The following is a 20,305-nucleotide window of genomic DNA, read 5'->3' as shown; positions in this document are numbered from 1 at the left end:
GCATGCGTAAGAGCTTAGGCTAGGTCGGGCCGGGTGGGCGTATCCTGCAGAGCTGCGGCGGGCGGAACTATTCGGCACATGCGCCCTGAGTTCCGTCCTCTCTTTGTTCAGGGTTGGGCGCCATTTTGCGCGGCGGCTGAGTGGAGGCGCTGATTGGGTTTCGGGGGCCGGTGGCGGAGCCAATCAGAGCGGGACCCGAACCGGGGGAGCGAGGCACGGTGAGTGCGAGCAGCCAATATGGAGCCCCCGAGCGCCGGCCCTAGCGCCGGGATTGGCGGGGCCGAGTGACCAGTCAGGAGGCCGCTCGCAGGGCCGGCTGGCCGGGCACTGGGGGAGCGGAGGGACGGGGCTCGTGCTGCTGGGCCTGGGACGGGCGCGCCGCGTGCGGAGGGCCCGGGGCGGAGAGGCCACCGGGGGAGCAGCAGAGGCGGGAGCAGGGCCTGGGGTCGCCGCCCGGGCTGGAGGGGGCGGCCGGGGTCTGCCCTCGGGGGAGAGGGAGGCGAGCCCGCTCCGCGCTGTGGAGGGGCCCGGCTCTGGGCCGTTCCCCGGGTGGGGACTCTGCCCCGGGGAGCTCTGTGCAGCGAGAAGGGGCCGCCATGAAGGGAGCCGCCACTGCGCGGGCCCCGCCCTCGGCGAGCCGGGGAGGGGGCTCTGGCGAGCCCCGTTGGCTTTTCTGGCACATGGGCCTCGCGGTGTGCGCGGGCCCGGGCCACCCGTCCTCCCCCTTCGCGGAGCGGAGACCAGCTGCGTGTGCCCCCGCGGGGGAGAGCTACTGAGCAGGCTGCAGCCCGCGCCTGGGCGGGGGAGCGGTCAGGATCCCCCCCCCCCCCCGGGTCCACTTCCCGTGCAGCTGTGGCCAGTATGAGAGGCACGACCCTGTGTGCATCCCGCCTCCCCCAGGGATTAGGACCCTTTATGCACCCCATCCCCTACCCCACAGTACAGAGCAGCCCGGCCCACGTTCCCCGAGGAGAACAGCTGTGCAGCTAAAAACGCTCTGGTAAGCAGTTAGGAGTTTGTCTCTCCCTTCCCCATAGAGGGGCTGCCTGCCATTTCCTTCCCCTCATCAGCACCGAGCGCTCTGTGGGCTAAGAAAATCCTGCTGTCAGCAGCTCACCACAATCAAACTCCCATTCTAGACAAATGGCACATAATGCTCTACTGGACTGAAAATCTCTAGATGCGTACACGGACTTGCAGGTTCCAGATGAGGTTAATAATGAAAACTGGCCTCCGCGTCTCTATTGCTGCTGAATAACACAAGATGACTCTCCTGAGCTGTTGTTTTTGGCTGAATTCTTTCTTTGACTTTCACTGATGCACTTTGGGGAGAGTGGATGTGATTAGTCATTAATGTTCTTACTGAAGTACAGGATGAGGTATAACTGCTTTCATTTTTATACTTAACCCATGTTAACGCTAGAAACTTTTGCTGGTATGGTAATGTCGCTTAGGTGTGGTGGGGTTTTTTTTAAGCAACATTTTTATATGGGCAAACGTCCTAGTGTAGATGCAGTTATACTATCAAAAGAACTTTTTGCCAGTATAGCTTATTTCACTCAGAGAACTGGCATATAAACTATACCAGCAAAAGCATGCTTTTGCCAGCATAAACTGCATCTACACTGGGAGGGTCTGTTGGTATAGTTATACCAACCAACTATTTCTAGTGTAGAAAGTACCTTAGTTTCAAGTTATACAGGATTTGTGATCAGTCAGACCAGCAGTTTGAAGGAGGGGCATGCAGCATAATACAGAATCATTAATTTTTAAAAATTCTGGTTTGAGAAAATTCTCTCTGTGCCTTCTTATGAGGCAACAAAATGTTAAATGATTGTCTATGGACAAATACGCTGTATTTAAAAAACAAAAAAAAGTAGTTTTTTCCCCCCTGCTGCTTCCCCTCCTCAGTAGATGGAGTCATGATCCTGCATGTCTAAAATCTCATTCTCTTCTCTTATTCTGACCCCCAAAAATGCTGGATTGAGGAGAAATTTCCCAGAACTTCAGGTGTGGAAGAAGGGGCCTGGCATTTGGGTCTTAAAGTATTCATGACTAATAGGTCTCTGCTTAAAGGTTGTTTGTAGAGTAGAGGAAATCAAGGAACTTCTTGCTAGTATGTGCTTGGCTTACATGCTATATAATAGGCTGGCACCCTGCACTCACTGCTGAAATGCCGCCGCGAAGGATGGAATGTGGGAGCTGTTTCATGTGATACTGCACAAGTATTTAGGACAGAAATAAAGAATACAGTATGCGGTTGAAACTAGAGGGAGAACTTTTGGTAGGCAGAATGTAACTAACAACTAGAAATTATTTTTATCAGTATTAATGATTATACTCTTGCAAAATGGGATGGGAATTTTTCCTGGCCATGTAATCAGGATTTCAGCATTACATTTTAAGCAGAAGACCGGTCTCCTAAACGGACTTTGAAGTCACAGTGCCACTGGTCATGTTGCCACCACCACTTCCTGCAATGTCCTGGGTTTTCCTTAGTTTCCTATCCAAGATACTGATCAAGCCTAGCCCTGTTTAGTTCATGAGATCAGAAAAGCACATGGCCTGAGGTGGTCTGACTTAGCTGAACCCTTTAAAAGGAGAACATATCTATCCGCTGGGCTTTCTAAAATGCAACCATATTTATGTCAAGTTTTGAAATCAGTGCCCAAATTCACTCTTATTTTGCTGGGCCATGAAAAACACTACTGACCCGAAGAAGATCTCTGAGTATCTTGAAAGCTTGTCTATTTCACCAACAGGAGTTGGCACCATAAAAGATATTACCTCACCCACCTTGTCTCTCTAAATGGGCCAAGGACAGATAAAGTTACAGTTGCAGCACAATGTTGTATCTTTCTGTGCCATGACTCAGATTTTTGCTCTGATCAGAGGGGTAGTTGTATTTCTTAATTCCAAACAAAGCTTTTGGCAGAGGGAATAAGCAAATTGTTACCACGTTTAGGCCATGTAGTCTGTCTGCTGCATACTGCGCATTGTTTTTTTGTTGGCCTGATGCATGTTGATTATATTCATTTGACTGAGCTAACAATCTTCAAAGTAATCAATCTATTTTGAAAGATGAGTAAATCAATGAAAAGCCTTTTTGCAATGATCTTTATGATAAATACAAAACAATTCATGCGTATTAGGTTGCAAAGATAAACATAAAGTCCAGGAATTACAACATTTTAAGTCTTCGTTGCAATGTTAACTGACTCACGTTACACATGTTGTAGCCACATCTGTCCTAGGATATTAGTGAGACAAAGTGGGTGAGTTAAACTTCTGTTTGGTGAAAGAGACGAGCTTTTGAGCTTAAATAGAGCTCCTTCTTCAGGTCTGGAATCTAACTGAAGTTAGAGCTCTGTGTAGCTCTGTGTAGCTCAAAAGCTTGTTTCTCTTGCCAACAGAAGTTGGTCCAATAAAAGATATTACCTCACCCACCTTGTCTCTGACATTACACAGCCAGTTGAAGTCAGTGGATGTTGTGACTAAATCCTGTGCAGATATCAAATCTAATTCCTTTATTTTTCTTTTTAAAGTTGATGAAAAATTTAGGCTGGCTTTGAACCTTGATAGCAGTGACTTGTTCAATGGTAGAGTAGAACAAATGCTTCATTACAAGTGAAGATCAGAATTCCTCATTTGCTAATCAACTAGGAAAGGAAGAAATGGAGATGAGAATAAAGAGAGATGTGGAATGAATGGTTTTACTTCAGCCTTTTCTCCCCTGTGCATTGGAGTGAGGGATCAGGAAAAGGAGAGAGATGGGAGAAGCCATCTGTTTTCAAGTTAAAAGAGAAGCATGAAAAGAAATGGGGAAAACTGTTCATTCCTAAGAGCACAGGGTATTTCAGTCCCTCTTGTTACGTCATTGTCTAACTGAAAATCTATGAAATTCTTGAGATGTAGCTTGGTGTTCAGGTGATGTTTACAATGAGCTTTTCAGCACTGCATCGTTTTATTTATTAATTATAATTAGTGTATATTGTGGTAGTGCATTGAGGACCCAACTGAGATCGAGTCACCCATGCACAAAGTGCTATCTATACATATAGTAAGATACAGTCCCTGGCCAAGAGTTTACAATCTAAACTAACAAGACAGACAAATGGTAGTAGGGGAAACAGAGGCACGGGAGAGGTGGAATAATTTGCCCAAGATCAGCAGCAGAACTGGGAATAGAACCCTGTTCTGAATCCCAGTCTGGTGCCCAAGCTGTTGGACGATGCTGCCTCTTTTTACACATGAGTTTTAGGAAAATACTTAATTTTCACATTAAAATATGTTGTCTCTTACTACAAATGCAAATGACACAGTGTAGGACCTTTACTTGAAACAATGGTGTTCTGACTGTTAAGGCGTGTCATCTAAATGTCATTAGATGGCTTGTTTTCCAGCTACTGTAAACTGATCCTTATCTTGAGCCATTGAGGCAGCAATGATGCATTTTTTATTGTCTTGTCAGATATCCAGACTGAGGTGCATTGGGCACAAGATTGGAACTGAGACACTATGGAGCAGTACACAGCAAACAGCAACAGTTCCACAGAACAGATCGTTGTGCAAGCTGGACAGATTCAGCAGCAGGTATGGAAAAATTATCTTAAAGAGTGAGCTAGAGGTCCTGATATTTGGTCATAAGGCATGTCATGTTCTCTACAGTTCGACCAGGCCATCAAGTTGCTGAGTGAGAGTGACTGGATGCATGGCTGGTTGACTGTCTTATCCCTTGATCAGCAGTTTCATTCTGTCATTGGAGTGCGCTTGAATATTAGCATTTCTAATCTATATTAAATAAAATAATAGAAACAACTGATACATACAATGCAAAGTTGAATTAGATTAGGGACTTTGACACAAACAAAAATAATAAAAATTTAGTGAAGATCTTAAATGAAACAAAACGTAAATTTGAGCACTTAATGTTCACAAACAGTTGTTTATCTTCAAGGGTTGAAACAGGATGGTTTCAAGCAAATTTTGAGAATTTCTCCAGCTTTCCATTAACAATGATGTTCATGTGAATCACTTTTTCTGCTCCCACTGAAAGATCCGGGTGAATGCAATAACAAAGTAATTGCAACAAAGACCTTTTGCTTTGTACTGATCAGTCTGTCATTTGTTGGACTGTTTGTCTGAATCATTCCTCCAAAAACTAACTTCTGGCTTGGGTACAATAATGTTCAGGCATGTGGAATTGCTTTTATGAAAGTGTTAGACATGCTTTTAAAATATTATCTTTACCTAGCCTCATATTGTGATGAATTTTCAAGCTGGTTATGTGGATTAGCTGTGTTCATCAAGCCTTATTTGCTTTTGTTTGGGACAGTGGAAGTGAGCTCTTTAGTTTATTTCTGCTATGCACATGAGTGAGACAATATGAATCACACTTTCAATTTAAAATACACCTCTACCTCGATATAACGCTGTTCTCGGGAGCCAAAAAATCTTACCGCGTTATAGGTGAAACTGTGTTATATTGAACTTGCTTTGATCCATCGGAGTGCGCAGGCCCCCCCCCTTCCCCCCTGAGCACTGCTTTACTGGGTTATATCTGAATTCATGTTCTATCGAGTAGTGTTATATCGAGGTAGAGGTGTAGCACTTTGTTGCTGGTTGTCAAGCAGTGTAAATACCAGACACATCAGGCTGGGCCCTACTTCCACTGTGGAAATTGACTTTGTCTTCAGTGGGAACAGCATGTGGCCCTTACAGAGACCATCACTAAGTTATAAAGAAAATAAATTGTGGATAATTGAGAACCATGAATCTGATGCTGATAGATGGCTAAAATCAACACTTTTGATTGGTAGATTGACATTTTGTAATCCTGTAACACTTTAAAGGGACTCTGCAAAAGGCAGTAGGACCAAACCTTGACCTAGTTTTAATTTCTTGAATTAATTTTCAAAGTTAATGTAGTACTGCATATGTGGTGGTTGTTTTGAAAAGGAATCCTTGAATGCTGTCTTTAACAAAATGTGAATGGTCCAATCTTAGTCTAATTCTCTGGGGATGGATGTCCATGTCTCTCAAACCACTACTGCATTTGATACTGATTATTTTTGGGAATCTCTCCTAAGAGGTTAGAGATAGGATGGGTCATTAGAGATTAAACTATTCTCTTCAGATTGCCCCTCAAGCATATGGGCTGGGTATGTAAAACTTACTTTGCTGCTGTCCATGCTGTACCTTTTCTGTTGGATAAAGGACTTTGGAGCCATTTATTTGGGAGTCGGGGTCTGACAGAGCAACCGCACCTCTGTAATAACAAATATGTGCAATTAAAGGGAAAACACTTAAATAAACATGGAATCATTTAAAAAACAATAGGAATGTCAAATTCTGAAAAATACCTTGACAGTGTTGTCTGCGTTATGTTCTGTTTGTTGCTGTCTCCTGCCAGTGAGCCTACATCGGGTTTGCTGGTATTCCTTTTCTAAGATTATGTGAGCATGTTCAGCATTCCTGTGTTCCAAGAACAAGTGATAGGAGAACTTTAAGTTTTCCCTGTCCCATCAGTAAGGTTCTCTCTTGCCTTGAGCTCTACATTTCCTTGTTGTTAAGTTTCAAGCTATTCCTGTTCCTGTTCCCAGCAGCAGGGTGGTGTCACTGCTGTCCAGTTGCAGACAGAGGCCCAGGTGGCAACCGCCTCAGGCCAGCAAGTCCAGACCCTCCAGGTAGTGGTGATCTCTCTAATTGTGTCTATGTGAGCACTGCATGAACTTCCCCATCGCCTCATCTCTAATGCTGTGTTTCTACCAGGGTTTGAAATAGGGACAGAATTAGTAGCAGTTTCATTGGTCTGTAGCAGCTGGGACATATGTTAATTGCAGTTTCATTCAATAAAACGAATGAAGCGGTTAGAGCTGTTTGTTGGATCTAAAATGCATGCAGCCAAACCCTGATCCACTCATCAAAACTCTCTGCTGGTGTGATTATGAAGATGAATTTTGGTGGAAATAGGAATGAAGCAGGAGAAAATTACAACTTGCAGGCAAGAGATAAAACAAACTCCAGGACCTAGCTCAGAGATTCAGACCTCTCAGATCCAGTGCTGAGTGGGACTTTTTGTGTGTTTTCTCTGTGGAAAGAAGCCAAAGTGGGGTTGAGGAGAGAATTTTTTTTCTTACTAGAAACAAAAACTGAGGATTTTCTCGCCTACTATGGGATTGAGATAATTACTGACCACATATTTCTACTGTGACAACACAAGCAGATCCATAAATTGCATCTTAATTACTACCAAAACTCACTACCAGTTGGGAAGGGATGCAGGTTATTTCAAACCCTGATTTCTGTTCATGTGAAATGTTCCACATCTTAAAAGCTTCATCTCATTGGTTTGTGTGGCAGCTCTTTAAAGGGATGGAAAAACCCCTTCATGGTAGATGTTACAAGATTGATACAGCTTTTTCTACCCATGTCTGGGGTCTTTTTTGGGGTGGGGGGTCTTCCTCTGTTCTTTGGAGAGAGAAAAAGTTCTAGATGGTCAGAATGGTCCTGCGAATAATGAAGTATATGCAGTGGTTTCCTGATGTGAGCTAAAATGTGAAAGAGGGTGAGCTGGTAGAATTGGAGGCAATTGCTTGGAGCTCGATTGTATCACAGTCCTATTGCTGAAAAGTTTGCTTTTCATCTCTCCTTTCTTGCTTGCATTTTAAAAATACATTAACAAAAATCCTGGATTTATATTATCATTTTATTTCAATTTAAGCATATCATGCTAATTACTTTTTGCTGCTTTGTAGCTGATGTATGCATGCTTGCATCTTTTTCACTATATTGTAATGCATACTGTTCACTTCTCATTAATGAAAGTGGTTTTTATATGGTGGGAAGAGTGGGTGGAAGAGACTGAGTAGTAGGACTATCAGATGACTTAATGAAGCCAGGATATCCTATCTGGGAGCTTGACAGCTGATACATACCTAGGGTTGCTGATGTGTGTGTCATTGTATAAGCCACTAATGCATTTCAACATATAGAAATCGGAGCTTTTTCCTTTAAGGGACCTTATTATTTTAGATAATTTCATAAATTCTGAAAGTTTTTTACTGATAATTCAATCACGGATTGTTTCTCCTGCACTGTAATTAGCTGAAAGGTGGGGGATAGAAGTGTCAAAAATGAGAGATCTGGAGGTTAAAGTCAGAGGTGATGGTCATTTGCCTTTGAAAATCCTTGAAGTTTCCATGATAACTGAAATTGGAGTTCAGTGATTGCTCTATTATGCTCTTTCTTCACTTCTATGAAATGTGTTAAGTGCAGTGAAGAATAATCCTGTTGTCAATTGCCTCCCACTCCAAGCTTAAGACCTAAAGATGTGGCTTTTATTGAGCTCTTCGTCTGGCATATTATTTTGGTGCAGATGGCTCTCTTCCTTGCTAGATAAGCATAGCTGAATGGAGTTTTCCGTTGCCTTCCTTTCTCCCCCAGGCCTCTTCCCAAAGAATATTTGTAAGGGCTCTCATGTCTGATCGAGAAACCTTCACCATTCCAAGACTTGTTGGTCCACTTCATCCACTCTTCCTTTCTGAGCCATACTTTGTGCTGTTACAAGCACAACTTCCCTTTATGATCACAAGAAGATGCTCCAAGAACAATTCATGCCATAGCCATCTGGAAATTAAGATGCTATGAGAATATAATTTCTTGAACCCCACCTGCCAAGGTAGCTTTATATTGGAGCCTTCACTCATCTGCATTGGACTTCTTAATGAAATACAAAGACTTATTGTGGATTGTGAGCTCTTTTTTGAAAGGTTCCAGTTCTCAGGCTGTATATAGAGGTAATCCCTGTCTATGTTAGTGTATGGACAATTTAGCCATATGTACTATGTAAATATTGTACATGCTTTATTGTATCTGGACTTTGTGGTTTTGATTAGGCAGTAGCAGAAAAGGACAACTTACTAAATTCAGCAACACAAGATGGAGACACTTTTAGAAATCTTGTTTGTTGGAAGTTGTGCATAAAAACAATTTAGAGACTATTATTTAGTTTTCATGGCCCTTCCACTGAAATAAACATTTAGCCCTTAATATTTATCAATTTCACTTGAGATTTTTTTATCATCTGACGTTGCTTCATTGTCTTGTTCGTTGTTTCTTCTGTTCTCTAGGTCCAGGGTCAGCCATTAATGGTACAAGTAAGCGGAGGTCAGCTGATCACATCTACTGGCCAGCCAATCATGGTGCAAGCTGTGCCTGGGGGTCAGGGTCAGACCATCATGCAAGTCCCAGTTTCTGGATCGCAAGGATTGCAGCAGGTCAGTACACTCTCATTTCATTAATCATAACGGTCAAGGAATGAACTATGACTGTCCTAGGGAAGATCATAAACTAGTGTAAATTGTCATTGCTTCTTTGAAGTCAAGGGAGCCATGACAATTTATACCAGCTGAGGATCTGCCCCAGTGAGCATTGTATGAACTACCGTGACAGTTCTCCAGGTGCCCAGGACTGAGTGTCCCCTTGTTATCTCTCCCTCCCTCCAGCGAGAGGAAGAATTGAATGTACTTAACTTGTGCCAGCTACCTGAGGCCTCCAGTTTGTTAGCCTCTAAATATTTTCCTCAGGGCTATGCCAGCCCTTACTTTGCCTTGCAGGTTAACAATAGGTGCACCCCAATCTCTGAGCCACTTTGAAGTGTTCCCCCATAGTGTGCAGCCCCTTATCCACTGAAACCTGATAGTTGTTCCAGGTAAGCTGTCCCCCGAAGGCAGTTGTGTATGGCTTGAATGATTCGACCCAGTGTCAGCTCTTTGTTTAATACTACAGCATGGAGTTGTATTTATAGTGATGACGATGCATGAATTTATTATCAAGGATTGAATTTTAAGAGATAGTGAGTAAACATCATGGAAACAGGTTATGTATAAAACCAAGTCATCACTCACTTACTAGAGATTAAACTTAATTTAGCAAGCTAAGGTTCTGTCTAAGGAAGTTTCTCACCCCAAATGTCTTCTGCAGCATTTCAACCAAGCCTGGTTGAGATCCCATTTTCATGAATGTAGATGCACTGTCTGTTTACTTCCTCAGGTGCCAGATAAAGTCTTTTTGCCTTCCTTTGTATGCCCCAAAGTTCATTGTCTGCTCCCAGAGACAGGACAGCCCCCTGTGGTTCTGTCTCCAGTGTCTTGTGTCCCTGTTGACGTTCCATTCCCCTGTTGACTTCATATATAAAAGGCATTTCCATTGTGTTGGCTTCCAATGGTTAATTTATATTTGACAGAGAGATATACTCTTACCTTCTGTCTTGAAGAAACCTATTTTTCTCTTTGATCAGTGACAGACTTCAAAACATATTTTCAATGTGTATACACAACTCCTTAAATATCATTCGTACATATGTCATGCAGTGATTATGAGGATCAGTATGACATAAACTTTTTATTCGAGACCTCACATGCCATTCTTTATGGATACATACTGTGAAAGCAGGGGCTAGGTATAGTGCATTTGTCAGGCTTTTTAGGCGTTGCTGTTACATGATAGTGAACTCTTTGCCAACTGTAGCCCATGAGCCTCTGTGTCACAACCAAATATTTAAAGTGAAGCTTCTTCTGTATTTCAAGTATATTTCCAATGGATGCTGCAAATATACTCAGCACAATCCCCTGAAATGCAGCCAGAGCTTTTTCTGATTCTTGGCAGCTGTAACACACAGCAGTTCCATGCCTACTCATGTGCTTGTTCCATAAAAATATAGAATTCCTTGAAAATGCTTCAGGACTAACATGAAGTTCAGTTATTCCTATGTATGAAGGCTGGAGAAGAATTTAAAACCCCAGGCTTCACAGAGAGTAATAGTGCTGGATGGGATAGGATTATTTTTCAGTAATACACATTGGATAGAACTGTTTATTTAAAAGATAGCATTTGGTTTTAGGCAAGGCCTTGATAAGTGTTCCTCAAGAACAAAGGGTGGAAAAGTTAAGCAACTTAGTTAGATCATGGGGATTGTGTCTGGTGTCACAGAATTTTTGTCTGTGCTGTGCCACTAACTTGCTGTGTTGATGGGCTTTTTTAGTGACTTGTGAAATACTTCAGTATACTTGGCTGAAAGGCACTATATATTAGGAAAACACTACTATCATTTCTCAGTGTAACATACTCTAAACAGCCTGTATATTAGAAGAAAGTGTGTAATTGGAATCTTCAGCAATGGGGGCTGACAGTATTCCAATTTATCCTGAGAGGTGCACCAAGGGGGGCGTGGAAAGTATCTCTTCTCTGCAAGGTTAGTCTTACGCTTTTGTAAATACCAGGCTACTTTTTATGTGCTTCATAATTAGCACTTGTGATACTTTACAGCTATCTTAATTAACCCTTAAAGTCCCATTCCTCCTGTGATTTAGGTAAGTATTATCCCTGGTCTCATGCTCAAGGCTAGTGTATTTCTCTCTCTGATCATGCTGTATTTAGTAAACAGTGGAAAACTGATGGGGCATGATGACATGAGCATGTATATTTGCTCCTTTCTGCTTAGTCTTATCCTCCCTTGCATCGGTGATTACTATGTCACGGGGCAGGAATACATTAAAACAAACTGTCTCCATTAAAAGAGGAAAGTTAGTGGGGGTTTTCCTAATGGCCGCAGTAGATGACTGTTGGAAGATGCTTCGATAATGCTGAGACCAAAGGGAAAAATCTAACAGGTTTAGTTAATGTTCCTTTCTGACTCTTTCTTCCACAGATTCAGTTGGTCCAGCCAGGCCAGATTCAGATTCAAGGTGGCCAGGCTGTGCAGGTACAGGGTCAGCAGGGCCAGACCCAGCAGATCATTATTCAGCAGCCACAGACTGCAGTTACCGCTGGCCAGACACAGGTAACTGCACCAGCATGAAAGGGATTGTAATGGGCTTACAATAAGGGAGCAGATGTTAGAAAGTTAGTATCCAGAACCATCTGATATTAAAATAAATACATTTGTAACACATCAGCTTTTATGCTATTTTCTTTTTTGCAAATCGCTTTGCTGGGACAGAATAACTGTATTTGTCACTTAGTTTTACCAACTGGTTCTTATTTGTACATTATTGATTTGGGATTCCCTGAATGGGAATGTTTAAAATGAAAAATACTGTTGAATTTAACATTCCCCACCCCAAAAAATTGTAAACAGTTATAGTTACATTTGACTTTTGTGAAATCTTTTTTATTTAGGAACAGTTTTTTTTGTTACTGTTACTTGAGTATCCGTTTAACATGTCGATCATGAAATATGAGACCTAGATCTTAAAAAAAATAAATAAAAAGAAATCCCAGTATATTAAACATATTTGTGTATGTAGAACTGCCCTTTTTAAACTCTGAGATGTCTCCCATGAAGAACTTTTGAAAAACTTGTGGTTGCTACTACTATTACGCAATAATATTACAAGAAGTTCTTGATGCATCTCAGATTTGGTCAGTTAATTTAGTTCCCCAGTTGTCTTGTTCCTTACAACAAATTTAAGTAAAAGTTTTGTATATATTTGAAGTATCTTTTAATCTCCAGTTGAAATTGGCGTGTAAATACACAATTCTATTCTGAGTATGGAGACTCATGTCCTCGGGTTCAATATGGACATTAACAGGGATGGAAATCTTTAACTTCTCAGCAGTTTGTAATTTGTGGTGATCTTTGTTCCATTTAGACCCAGCAGCAGATAGCAGTTCAAGGGCAGCAGGTGGCACAGACAGCAGAAGGCCAGACCATTGTCTATCAGCCTGTTAATGCTGATGGAACCATTCTTCAACAAGGTATGAACTTTGGCATATAAAGGACAGCACATTCTCTTAAGTTATAGTTGAAAGTTTCCAGAGAGATGCATACCATTTCATTTCTTCTTGGCTCCTTAGTGTCGAGGAACACCATGACGATTGGAAGAGCAAAAGTTTTTGTTCCTCTTCCTTCTGTCTGTCTTTAGAGTTGGAATTGTAGGTTTTTACTACTCTTGACATCCGTAAGATTTTTTTCTGATATGCCTTATATTGCTGGTAACAGAATGTGCTGTAACAGCTGTACAGATACAAAGAGTTTGAAATGTACAAATAAGTGCAGGAGATTTTTTTCACATTGATCATATAGATTCACATTTGTAGAACTAACTTTTTAAATAGCTACAGAAATCCTTTTTCCCAGACCACAGTGAAGCAGATAAATTAATCCCCTGCCCCCTTTTGCAGGGCTGGTTACTAGGAATCTGCAAATATAACTGTGCCTGCAAATAGGACAAAAGCTCTTTGGTGTGGAAAGTGCAAATGGGATTACGGAATAAGAATCAGTTCTTCACTTTCAGGTTTAATGTTTAAATAAAATATGAGCTTTGGGTTCCTGACAAATTGTCAATGGGGAGTGCAAGCATTTACATTTCATTTTTGAGGTTTTGGAGAAATGGCTTCACATTTGGGCTGTGATTCCCATGTATATGACAAATGAACACTTTGAAAAGTTGAGTGCATTTGTGTATTAAGGACAGATGATGGGATTTGGTTAATGGTTGCTTGTAACATTTTTTTTGCCATCCTCTTGTACGTTATCCAAGAGTGAGTGAATGAAAATAGAAGTGGGACTAATTGTGTTCCCTTCGTTCTTTCTGTGTGCGTGTTTTTGTTTTTTTGTTTTGTGTTTTATTTTCTTAAAGTTACAGTCCCTGTTACAGGCATGATCACCATCCCAGCAGCCAGTTTGGCAGGAGCACAAATTGTCCAGGCAGGAGCCAACACCAATACAACTAGCAGTGGGCAAGGGACTGTAACTGTGACGCTACCAGTTGCTGGAAATGTGGTCAATTCAGGTGGAATGGTTATGGTACGTATGGAATTTCCAAGTTCTTTTTCACTTTGTCATTTTACAAGTTAAATTTTAAGTTTACTATCTTCAAACTGCGGTTTGAGATTCATATTAGTTTCACCTAATATGCTCAGTCTTCTCAGAAATTAGTTGTAATTAGGACTTCCTATTGGCTTAATATGGATTTAAAATTGGAGTAAATAATTGTACTGTTGAATTTGTGTGGCAAATTATTAGATAGGTCATGCTTCCTCTTCTGATAACTCTCTTTAAAAAAACTGGAATAAATAAATTGTAATGTTTAATCCAGGAGTAGTCCTAGCCATTTTGCTGGCCACGGCAGAAAACATTTTCATTGCCCCCACCTGCCTGAGTGGCTGAACAAGAAAATACAAACCCCAAAGCCAACCCCAAGAAACCTGCCAGACAGCCAATCAGAAGATAGCACGCGTGCACACACACAGAAGAGGTATGGGGTCCCCTGGAAGTTGGCCACCTTACTCATCTGGCTGTAGAACCAGCCCTGGTTTAATCTCTGAGGAGTGATTACATAGGTCATGCTTCCTCTCCCCCATAATTTTATCATCAAATTCAAAGAAGTTCAAAATTTTAATTTAAAGGAACTTTTATTAGAGATACTTAGAAATTTGAAGAGTTCAAGCAAAAACTTGCTATTCTTCAGTATCCCGCAGATGTTTTTTTCTGGTAAATAAGGGCTTTGTTCTGCTCATGTTCATACTACATTTGTGCTGAGATTCCCTCTTGGCTTGTGTTTTACTGTTCGGCTCCATTAGATGGCAGCAGACACTTTATGAATAGCACTTGTTTAATAAACATACAGAAATTGTTAGACAAGTAGAACATGCACTAATAGAATACCAATAGAAGAGATGAGTATATACTACATTACATTGTACAGGAAAATGAATTGCTTGGAGCGCTAGGTATTGTGCAGCTTTTTTTTTTTTTTTTTAATTTTTTTATTTAGGAATTTTAACAGGTTTTCATATCATTGTCATGTAAATGTCCGATACAAAACAATCAGTACAAAAGTGAACATTTTGTTTAGAGAAACTTTACACTGTAATATAATCTATTTACATTTAGCTTTTTATACAAACAAAATATCAAAAACATTGGCAATATGTAACTGACAGTTTGTTGAATTGTGTGCAGTTGACTTTGATACTCCATCACTTTGAAGCAGACACAGTTGTTCAGACAATACATCTTTTCAGTTACTTCTGCATTAATATTTTTGGACTGATCATATCTCCTTTTGTGTATGTAGCATCTGCTGTGAACCATATGCATCTGAGTGTGTTCTTCTTTACACAGATGGTACCAGGGGCTGGATCAGTACCAGCTATTCAGAGGATTCCATTGCCAGGGGCAGAGATGCTTGAAGAGGAGCCCCTCTATGTAAATGCCAAGCAGTACCACCGAATCCTGAAGAGGAGGCAGGCACGAGCCAAGCTGGAAGCTGAGGGGAAAATCCCCAAAGAGAGGAGGGTGAGTATATAACCCAAGGTTACTTTTTAGGCATCGTGTGGAGGAATGACATTGCATTATAATGGTATAGAAGACATTTTGGGTGACATGGAGACAATTGGAATTGATTCTAATGGATATTTCTCATCACATTTTGTCTTTTGACAGATATCAGAGCCATTTTTGAGTCCATGTGTTGAAATCCTACTTACTTCCTTGGCTCTTAATTGTTGAAAGTATATGTGGTTGTATTGTAACTGGCGAGTACACTGACTTTCCTCAAAGGCATTCTTTGTTTTTCATTAGAAGGAATTGGTTCTGAGTGCTCAGTTAGCTGCAGTAATAATCCTGAGCTAGAAAGTATTGAATGACTCGTGACCATTCTTTTTCTTATTGTTGCAGAAATACTTGCATGAGTCTAGACATCGTCATGCCATGGCTAGGAAACGGGGAGAAGGTGGGCGTTTTTTCTCACCGAAGGAAAAGGATATGCAGGTGAGCAAAACCTTTGCTTCCGGCTATGTTCTTTGTATGTCTGAATTTGCACACGCCTTCCGAGTAGCCCTCAGAAAAACACTTTTAAGGGCTCTAATTTTTCTGCAGCTTTCCTGACCTTGTTGGGCTAAGCCCCTGGCCTTTGTCCTCTTTCCCCAATCAAGTAGCTAGGCCACAGTAATCTTAATATAAACCTGTATTCAACTTTGTTTTATAAATGGAGAGAAATGTAATAGCTCTGTTTGTTTGCCTGTACAGAAAGGTGCAGTCAGCTGCTCCTCTTTGTACTGCCTCAAGATGGTAGTGAAAGATGGATGAAAGTCAGTGAGCATGTAGTTTGAAATTCAGAAGTGGGCATGCTTGGATCTTTTTATTTTTAAAAGTAGCTTTAATATTTCACACTGTTTTAAATGAAGTGAAAGGAGCCAGGAGAGGCTTTCAGAGAAGTGAATATAATGGGATAGAAAACACCGTTGCCTTTTACAGCATTGAGGTAGCAGTGTATCTTTAACCTAAGAGATCCGTTCTCTTTAGGGATAAGATACTTCTTTCTTTAGTCCATACCAACTCCTCCCAAGTAAAGATTCCCAACTATGTCTAGTATATGATTGGCTTGAGTTGTGAGCGGTTGTCAAAGAACAGAGCTGGTTTGCTTGAAATTCATCTAATTTAGTGCTGTAGTCTGGAATATACTGTTTAAAACTCATAATTCTCTATGATGTGTGATACAGCGTTCTTGTCATCTGTAAATTTGTGCCTCTTCTATCCTAGTGTCCCTTGCAAATGTGGGGGAAATGTTTGCAGTAGAGAGAGGATAAATTTTCCGGGGATGGAATGAGTAATGCTGTCAACATTTTAAACTTAAAGGGATGTAGATGTTACTCCTTAAGGGAGAGGAGAGACATGATGTAAGCTGTTATTCCTTAAGGAAGGAGAGCCTTAAATTATCTCTTTACTCCCAGGAACTAAAACTTCACTGGTTCCTCTGAATTAGAATCCCACATTCTAACTCTGTGGTCCGTGGACCCCTGGGGGGTCTGCAGACTAAGATTTCCAAAGGGTTCTGCACCTCCATTTGACATTTTTTAGGGGTCCACAAATGGTAAAAGTTTGAAAATCCCTGTTCTAACTGCATGCTGCATTTGTGTTCACCAGCTTTCTAAAGCAGTTTGAAGGTACAGCATCACTTGGCTTTGAATATTGAAGATATTGGCAGCTCTCACACCTGTCTAACTATGGCAATAAAAGGTGGTTTGGCAAAGCTACTTTTGTCTTCTAAGGTTACTTATCTTTTCCCAATCATGTAGTCTTGCATTTACTACCGGAGGTGTGCTGTTTGATTGGAAGAGTCTTGCAGAGTTAGTTTCTTAACCTGTAGGTTTTATGTACCAGCGCCTCAGCTGGTGTAAACTGGGTTAGCTCCATTGAAGTCAGTGAAACGACACTGGTTTATACTAAGCTGAGTTTCTGGCTCAGTAACTCTTTGTATATAATTTTTTTTCTTTTGGACAAAGGGAGATATTTGCCCTCAAGGATTGGCTGCTGTAGTAGAAGTACTTTGCTGTAAGGAAAATTCTTCAGGGTCACAGTATTGTTTGTCTTTTGTATCTACAGGATCCAACTCAGGCAAATGAAGAAGCAATGACACAGATGATCAGAGTATCCTAACCACTGTCTGAAGGAAAAAGTAACTGAACAAGTTTCCTGTCCCTCTGCAAGCGTGTCCTATCTTACCAGTGTATCAAGCAAACCTTCCAATGGGACAATGGACAATCACCATATCTTAGCCTACCCTTTTCTATACAACAAAAACCACCTTTCCAGTAAGTGGTTTGTTTGAGATTTTAACTGCAGTGGACTCAGCAAATAGAAATTGTAGGGACCTTCTTGGTATACCCGTGTAATTCAATGCAGGGGTTTGAAAGTCTGACAACTCATGCCTTTTACATTTCTTGAATTAAGGTTGGCCAACTGACACAGTGATTAGCAATAACTTTGGCATGCTGAAGCAGGGCTAACAGACCATAGAGAGCCATGGCCCTTCTGCGGAGGAGTAATCCAGTTTGTAGCAACCAGAGCTAACATGGCTACACCACAGTGCTTTGTTTTCCCAGTGGAGTTTTGTTGTTTATAGCCAGTCCTCACAGCTTTGGACTTCATTTATTGACAGCTGAACTGTTCACTTGTAGTTGCATTTGCCCTTCTGGAACTGTGTAAGAGAACAGAAAGAGGTTCTCTAAGCTCCATCCTGTAAAAGTAAACAGCAAGCTCGTTCTGGGAAAAGTTCAACCATCTTGTCAAGTTGTTGTGAATATTGCAAGACCTTTACAAGAATTGAAATATTGTATATCTGTTCCAAGGAGTAAGATGGGAGTGGCTCATTGACACAGAGCTCAGAGTTAAGTAGGGAAAACAACCTTGGCGCTGGTGGCATGTTGCTAGCAATGGATGCATTGAAAGGAGAAATCCAGCTGCTGGGATAAAAATGATAAAAAAGTTTGAGATTCTCTTCTAAAAGAAGTGCAGTGTCTGTTTTTACTCTGCCAGTGCAGAACTTGGTTGCTCCAAAAGAGATGAAATCTGGAACCTCAGAATGGAGGGATTGACTATCTCCCAGTGTGGCTGTCTGAGTGTGTTTTAAATTGCAGATGGTTCTGTACAGAGCTTTGACCTTATTCAGGGCGAAGGATGGCTGCATCACAACTGGAGCAGAGGCCAGCTCAATTTGGTGCATCCTGGTCTAGCTCAAAGACTATTTATGTAGTGAGGGCAAACGTTGATAATCCCTTCAAGCTTTTTATGAAATGTCCTCTCTTATAAACATGGCACTTAGAGAATGAAGGAGGAACGTTTGCTTTTTTTTTTTAGTTCCCTTTTTTTGTGACGACTTTATGTGGGCATCTGTTAAATACCTTGTGATTAGCCACTATCGGATTTTGAACTTGGTCCGTCATCCTGGCTTTGAAATTTGGCAATGGGATCTGAGGTTTCTATAGCCTTTTAGCAAGTCATATTTAGTTATCTATTTCCACCCTTACCTCATCCGCACTTAAGCTGATCCCCTTTACACATCTAAGGTGCTGCTGCTGTTTCCAATTTTTGCTGCTCTGTGTTTTAAATCTTAAGACTCTATTGGGTCACCAGAATTAAGTGTGGTGGGTGAGCCTGAATGATGAAAGCAGTGGAGAGGAGAGTCTTCATGGGTGAAGTAGTGAAGAAGGTGATTTGGAAAGGCTAGTTAAATTTTAGAGAGGTCTGTCTTAAGGTAGCACAGCAAGCGCAGTTGTTTGGAGAATATGCCCTATACCATCTCCTCAAATCATGAACAGGAGGAACGCTCAAAATAACAATTTAGTTGTGTAAACTGGAGGAAGAAAATTGGGTGGCAAACAGAGGTGAGGGAGGGGTGAACAATGCCACCAGAAGACCCCTTTCCTTTGGATAAAAGGATACTAAACCTAAAATAGTAAAAACAGGTGAGAGAGGATCAAAGAGAGAAACAGAAAAGGTGGAAATGATTTATTTCAATTTGACAGCAGTCAGCCTGGAGTGAGAGACTGCCTGACCAGATGCCAAGAGAACTGGACTTCTTGGCCCAGCCACCTAGGAAGGTTCCCAAATTTCAGCCAGTGAAAATACAGGAAGGGAATTGCTACGTTGGGATTTGTCTTTGGCATGTAGACTGTATTCTGTAATTAAAGATGATCATCTTTCCTGCCTAGTTCAATGTCTCCCCCTCCCCTCCTCCCCATGGTTGACATGATCTAAAATTTGCAAGGAGCTGTGTTGTAGTTTGTTGTTGACATTCATAGTTAAGGGGTGACATGGAACCCTAGTTTCAATTCTTGACATGCAAATAAAGGAAGACATTATTTTTGTATTTTATCTTAGGTTGTATTTGTTACCTATAATTTTGCATTTTAATTTTTTTTTTTTTATTATTCAAAAAGCATTAGTTTGCCCTTACATCGTTGGCATCTCTGGTTGGTTGCTCCGTCTTAAAATATTTTGGCCAATTAGAGTATGGTGCTTTTTTTCTTCACATGAAACCCTTGCTTAACATTTTTTGTCGTGTCCCCTATTTCAGGAAATATCAAACTCTTTCCTAGTGAAGGAACAGTAAATATTTTGCTTTGTTTGAATGAACACATTATTGTAAATACTTTTTAAGAGCATTTGTACATTTTGTCAATCTGGGTTACCAATGCACGCTCGGGGGTGGGAAGAGTAGTGCCATTCTGGATTAAGGGAGCCTCTCAGTCTTTCTACTTTCATTTTACAACCAATTTCTATCCCAGAGAATCTTCTCTGAAAGTTGGGAAGTTAAGGGAATGGAGGTTGTTGGTCTGACATCTTGTTTCTGAGTAATTAGCTCCAGTGTTTGTTTTCTTTAAGAACTTATACAACTCTTCACAAAACATCTAGAACTTCTTCCAGATAGCCCCTCCCCCAAATAAATTCTCTGAGCCATAGTTGTAGAAGGTGTATAAAGACCTATGCATTTGTGCTACATTGAGAGTTCTTGTA

At 41.1% G+C, this 20,305-nt stretch overlaps 1 protein-coding gene across 8 annotated transcripts; it reads left to right on the top strand.

Moving 5' to 3' along the window:
- The first annotated feature begins 124 nt into the window (after nucleotides 1–124).
- Nucleotides 125–18,784, top strand: LOC113407088 (nuclear transcription factor Y subunit alpha). Of its 8 annotated transcripts, none has more exons than XM_026655115.1 (10): nucleotides 125–218; nucleotides 4,472–4,593; nucleotides 6,606–6,689; nucleotides 9,132–9,278; nucleotides 11,711–11,842; nucleotides 12,654–12,759; nucleotides 13,644–13,810; nucleotides 15,131–15,304; nucleotides 15,686–15,778; nucleotides 17,393–18,784. In XM_026655115.1, exons 2-10 carry the CDS (start codon nucleotides 4,519–4,521, stop codon nucleotides 17,444–17,446), a joined length of 1,032 nt encoding a protein of 343 aa, XP_026510900.1. In that variant the 5' UTR covers nucleotides 125–218; nucleotides 4,472–4,518; the 3' UTR covers nucleotides 17,447–18,784. The 8 variants fall into 8 exon arrangements, with proteins under 8 accessions (XP_026510900.1, XP_026510901.1, XP_026510902.1 ...); XM_026655116.1 differs by having other exon boundaries at nucleotides 6,603–6,686; XM_026655117.1 differs by having other exon boundaries at nucleotides 6,603–6,689; nucleotides 13,662–13,810.
- The last annotated feature ends 1,521 nt before the right edge of the window (nucleotides 18,785–20,305 follow it).

The sequence above is a fragment of the Terrapene carolina genome, unplaced genomic scaffold, assembly GCF_002925995.2.
Source record: "Terrapene carolina triunguis isolate 2854851 unplaced genomic scaffold, T_m_triunguis-2.0 Scaffold197, whole genome shotgun sequence".
NCBI classification, from domain to species: Eukaryota; Metazoa; Chordata; order Testudines; family Emydidae; genus Terrapene; species Terrapene triunguis.
Note: the sequence above shows the minus strand (reverse complement) of the source record. Positions and strands in the feature narration are given on the sequence as shown.